Genomic DNA, 6,000 nt, shown 5'->3' with positions numbered 1-6,000 from the left:
AAGAACGAAGTCTTGCAGCATAATTAGGTAGCGTTCACTCGTGACAGTTACAGCCTGACCGATGTCATTCTCGAAAAAATAAGGGCCAATAATCCCAAACGAAGTAATTCCACACCACACTGTGACACGAGAACTATGCAATGGCTTGATGTGCAGTTCATGCGGGTTTACATCACTCCAATAACGCAAATTCTGTTTATTCACTGAACCACATAACTCGAAATGAGCTTCATCTGACATCATGATGGTGTCCAACATTTCGGGATTTTGGCGAAGGAGATCACGCATCGTTAAGCAGACAGAATGTTTCTCGTGAAACCCAATCGCGAGGCTTAATTTCCTGCACAATCTGCAGCTTATATGGGTGAAAATGGAGATCTTCATGCAATATTCTCCTGAATGAGCGATCTGACATTTGCAAATTTTGCGAATGTCGGCGAGCACATTTTCTTGGGCTACGCAATATTGCAGCACAAACATTTTCCACGGCTTCTGGTGTCTGCACAGTTCTTTCACTTCTTCCTGGTTTACGATTACACGCAGCGGCCGTTAATCGAAATGCACTAACCCACCTCAGAATGGTCCGTCTATCTGGAACTTTCCCATGACGTCCCACGTTGAAATGTTGCCTAAATAGACGCTGGGTAGCAATTACAGTGTCATTATTCTTGAAATAACTTTCCACAACAAAGGCACGATGCTGTACACTCCACCGATCCATCTCACTCTAACAATCGAAATGGCACCTCATTAGTACACGAATGCTGCACGAGATGGCATGGATTCATACATTACGTCATTGTACTACGCAAGCCAAAATAAGCTATGAACGCTGCCGCACCCTTTATATGCTATTAATATGGTAAGATTTTTTTTTTTTTTTGCATGCATTACTTTCATTTCTAGGATTTATCATCATTGCACACTGAGAGGTCAATAATGATCCTTGATTCAGAAGAATATGTGTATCTATATGTAAAAACAACTCGATAGTTGTAATTGCTACAATTACATAAAAATGCTACAATTATGAGCATAAATGAAACTTCAATTTGAATGAACGACATTATTTAAGTAAGGCACAACAACAAATGCTTCCACCCCTCCCTTAAAAAAACAATGGTAGAAGTTCGACAAGGCGAGTGTAGGGGACGGCAAAATTTATTCTCGCCCCGAGCACAGAAATCTCTAGCTACGGCTCTGCTCTTTTTTACTTTGTAACTCAATAATGACCAAAATGTCACTTCCCACAAACCTGATAATACGAGAGCATGTCCGTAAAGTCATGGTGGGATTTCAGAGTCCAATAATATCTAAACGAAACAAAAACAAAGATGATTATTATACTGTATTGAAGATTAACTCAAAGAGTTTCCTTACATGTTTAGTGCAGTTCGATGTGGCTTCTGTTTGTTGCCCTACACATATCTAATAGGTATTCCAATTCATGCCACACACGACTCAGAACATCAGGTGCAACAGACTGGACAGCTTCTCTGATTCTCTCTTTCAAATTATGAATGCAATTGACACGATCAAGAAACACAAATTGTTTGATGTAGCCCCAGAAATAAAAATCTATAGACATCAGGTTTGGCAATTGTGGTGACCATACCTTCCATCCACCCCTTCCTATCCACCACTGTGGAAATGTTTTATCCAGAAACTCGCAAAAAATTGTACCGTAGTGTGGAGGAGCACCATCTTCATTCTACACACGATGATATTCACGACCAATATGCACCACTGATTCAAAATTTGCAAGCCAAATGTCGCATTGAACTTTCCTCTGCACCATCCACATCTTGACCGACAGAATGGCGTGATTCGCTTCACCGTCACGTGATTACCTGCACGAGCAACCTAAGTCTTCGCTTCGCTATGCTTCTGAAACTCTGAGTTACTCTTCAATGCAGTGTAACATTCATCTTATGTGTTTGTCTCGTTTTAGATATTATAGGACTCTGAAACCCCACCATGACTTTACGGACATACTGTATAAAATTACTTAAGACCCTTTCAATATTTGCTATTAACAATAAAAAACATATAGGTATGAAAACTCCAGTGGGCTCTGAAAACACTCCACAACAATAGTCCCTCCCATACTGCAGTTTATGTCATCTCATAAATGTGATCAGGTTAACTATGACACACTTAAAATTCAGCTAAAGAGCACCACAGGCCAATATTTTAAATACTGTTAAAATGGCAGTTAATTAATTTGAAAGTGAGCATGGTGTTCACGCAAGACCGATCGTGGTTAACAACAATGTTTTAAACCCATGCTTGAAAGTCATTGGTGAGGAAGCTCGTCACTGTGACGAACAATACATCAAACAAAATAAGAGAAAAATAAATTAACGCTTACGCAACTTATAACGAAAATAATAAACATTAAATCACTTTTATATCACTTCATTTTCTTTATAGTAATATGTTCATACAGTACAATAAATAGTATTTTTCCAGTATTTTTACAAGAATGTAACAGAGATCTTTTGTTCAATGATTTAACAAAGTAAACAGAGGTTATCATTCAATCTTTGGGTACAAGCAAGTATACCCAACATTCACACTGAACACATAATGTCATATTTACAATTACATTACCACATACATGAAGCCACATGACTGACATACATATGTATATATACATAAGCACTCACTTGCCATTCTTACAGCATGCACCAGTTGCAATACACACAAAATAATTGTGGAACATTCCACGTATTTTGGAAAAGGGTATGTGAGTGCATCAATATATAAAAATGTCAAAAATTTGTTTGAAGATTAAAAAGTTTATATTCTTTCAAGTGCAGATCATACGTTGCATCATTCACAAATTAAAAATGAATCAAAATAATTATTAGCACCTACAGCTCTTGACTCAGAACCACAAAAATTCAAAAAATATTTTTTCCCATAAAAATGGAAAGAAAAACTTTCTATTTGTAAAATGTGGCACATATTGTATCAAAAACGTATTTATTTAACTCATTCTAGGAGCATAAAAAAAGTACAGTACCAAGAAAAATTAGTTACACACCTCTACATTATTATGGACAAATTTATACAAAAAAGAAAAGGACAGATCAACTGAACACACATGGAATACTGAGCAATCTATGCATACTGTTTCATTTCCCCCAGTATATTTGTTGCATGATGAAAATACGTCCATGTACAAGTACAGAACATCAACCCACAGAAGTCCGCTAGACAGAATATAAATAATTCTCTACTTTGCTCTTCATCGGGGGGCTTGTGAAGGGGGAGAACCACGCTAAAGAGAATCTCCCAAACACTGCCTGGATGCTTTTCCATCTTGATTTCTTTACCCACCTTGCTTCTTCCTTTTTCAATTGTTCTATACCCTGAAATGAAAAATAAATCCTTCAGTTTGCTTTTCGGAAGACTTCACGCTGAAGCACACAAGAGGCAGCTAACACAAGACATGGCAGCTTCCCACCAAAATGAAAAGACCATCAAATTCGAAATGCTACACCCAAATGATATCTTAATCCAACATCGAGGTCGAGCATAATGTGGATAGTGCAAAGAGCTTAAATGCTAGAGTAGCCCTAACATGTACCATGGTGACAGTCACTGTAGTGCCTCCAAACAATGACTCTTCAAACACACAGTCACGTCCCAAATGTCCAAAACATGGTTCCATTACATATCAAAGGCAAATTACAGCTGATAGATGCACAAATGCGTGTGTGACATTTAATGCACGAAATATAAGGTTCTATACATGACATTGGATTAAAATATTCATCATGAACTGATTTCATGGAATTATAAAGTGCTTGGTAGTGTCTGCTAACAAATTTAAAAAAAACTTTAGTGTGATGACATAGTCAGACTGTATGGAAAAACATTTTTTCCAGACTAGTAAACCCCTTGATAATGTATCCACTGTATGTGCAGCCATGTTAGGGCAGGAGATGTCATGAAGCAAAAATACTCCTTTCGAGAAAAGTCTCTGGCATTTTGATCATATTGCGAGTTTGAAGACTACGCACGCTTCTACTGCATCTACTGTCTCTTACTCTGGGTCATAATGAAGCATCCAAAATTAATCTTCTGTCGTTTTGATTGAGAAAAGAATCTGCAACCTTGTGGACCAAGTGTGTTGCGAAGTAAGGTGACTGTCGAAAAATAAGACACAGTTTCTCAAAGTTCATATTATTTAATTACTTTTTCTAGTAAAATGGAAATCAAAGTACTGTGCATTATGTCTCCACCGAGTATTGAACCTGGTACCCCTTGATTACAAGATGATGTCATTGCCCCATACATATGCACACATTACTTCACATTTCTGCCACTTTTGTCTAATCGCAAAGATGAGGATGAGTGATGATATGATGAAATTGATGAAGTGACACTCACAAGGAACACCCACGTCCAAGCCGCGATTGAACCTGGGACCCTTGACATTGTAGCATGCTGTGCTAACCCCTCCGCTGCGGAGACTGGCTCATGTTATCTGCTTCACCGCAGAAACGATTTTCATGTTGCAAGTATTATTTGTACAGCATTTTTTCTATTTGCTTTTGAACGTAAAACACCATATCTCGCCTTTCCACGCTGAAAACCTTCTAGATCCTAGAAGCACTACCAACACAACAAACCTTTTACGTCACACACGTACTCTATTATGAGCCACACAGCACCTGCAAAGGTAGAAAGCCATAGCATGCAGAGGCCATTGACCCTTTCAGCAGGGGTGTGGTGAGCTTTGGCAATGGTGGTGGTTGGTTTGCCAATGTGGGTGGATTTGGCTGACAGCCCTTTTCCCCCTCTCATATGCTCCTTTGGCAGGAGGCCGGTATTTATAGCTTCTGCCCTATAGTAACTTCAAGCAATGGCCAACAGCTTCTCCTGCCTGCTACACCATGTAAAATTAGTTAGCTAGTTGCAAGATACATCATTTGGAACCTTTAAATTCACAACTGGAACTGCAAGTGCAATACGTTAACTGCATTGGGGAAACAAAAAGTGCGCTCCCCCCCCCCACACACACACACTAAAACATACATAATGGCACTCTTTCCCCCTCATAGTCAATTAACTTTCAATTGAAACATTTATTTCGAAAATGCTTTGTTTGTAAGATATTTCGAGTTATCAACTTCAATGGACCACCTTGCAACTCTACTAAATATATATCTTTCTTTCTCTCTCTTGCAGTTTTCAAGGCAACGATTGTGGACTCAGAGAATCGAGAAAAGGATGGTCCAATCGAGACTATGTATGTCAGGTTGACAACAATCCTTTAAACTGGCTTTCAATTATTTTACTGCTGTAGAAAGATGGCCAGACCAACAAGAATAATTTATGTCAAGTGAAACTAGTATTTACTAGATTTCATTTGCAAAATTTTCACATGTGTTACTTTCCAAGACCTAGTCTGCTAATTTTTGATTGATTGTTGTATATCATGGTCAGAAAGATGTTATTAAAATTTACTCAAGTTGTATTCAGTAATTACATTGGAACATCAATTTTGTGTTTTTCAGTGAACCAAACTAAAAAGGTTTAAAGTGCAAGAAAATGTAAAATCTAGGAAAAATGTATAACTTTTTTGGGGGGAGGGGGCATGAGGATTGTATGCATCATACAGGAAATATAAAATTTCAATTTTCAAATTTAATCTACAATTTTGATTGTTTCACAGATGATAGTTGACCCAAATGGACATGATGGTCCCATTACAATACATCTTTTAAGTACCCCCTCAAAATTAATCAGAAAGGTTCGATTATATGTTTCAACAGGCTACTAATAAAGTCATACCTTTTCCCACATTTGAACCATGAATCAAGTTAAAATTCCTGTATTGAAATTTTTAAATTTCTGTTCCATTTCATGGTTGAATTGTAAATGCCAGTGAACAGTAAATCTTGGAAGATCAAAGATTTGCCAAAGTTTGGCTAAATTTGACTTCAAGTGAGCCAAGAATGTATAGGGCTGACAAGTAGCCACTGC

The 6,000-nt window shown here is 37.8% G+C and overlaps 1 protein-coding gene across 4 annotated transcripts in view; it reads right to left on the bottom strand.

The window, feature by feature from the left end:
- Positions 1-2,419: 2,419 nt before the first annotated feature.
- The window catches only part of LOC145987750 (palmitoyltransferase ZDHHC3), a 150,134-nt gene continuing 146,553 nt past the window's right edge, over positions 2,420-6,000 (bottom strand). For all 4 annotated transcript variants that reach the window (XM_083122417.1, XM_083122416.1, XM_083122418.1 and 1 more), the window contains one exon: positions 2,420-3,377. In XM_083122417.1, the coding sequence (XP_082978543.1) occupies positions 3,219-3,377 (159 nt within the window). In that variant the 3' untranslated portion in view covers positions 2,420-3,218. The remainder of the gene's footprint in view (positions 3,378-6,000) is intronic.

This window comes from Lepisma saccharinum, chromosome 5 (genome assembly GCF_977018435.1).
Source record: "Lepisma saccharinum chromosome 5, izLepSacc3.1, whole genome shotgun sequence".
Taxonomy (NCBI): domain Eukaryota; kingdom Metazoa; phylum Arthropoda; class Insecta; order Zygentoma; family Lepismatidae; genus Lepisma; species Lepisma saccharinum.
The sequence above is the reverse complement of the archived record's forward strand: the minus strand, read 5'-3'. Positions and strand labels throughout refer to the sequence as shown.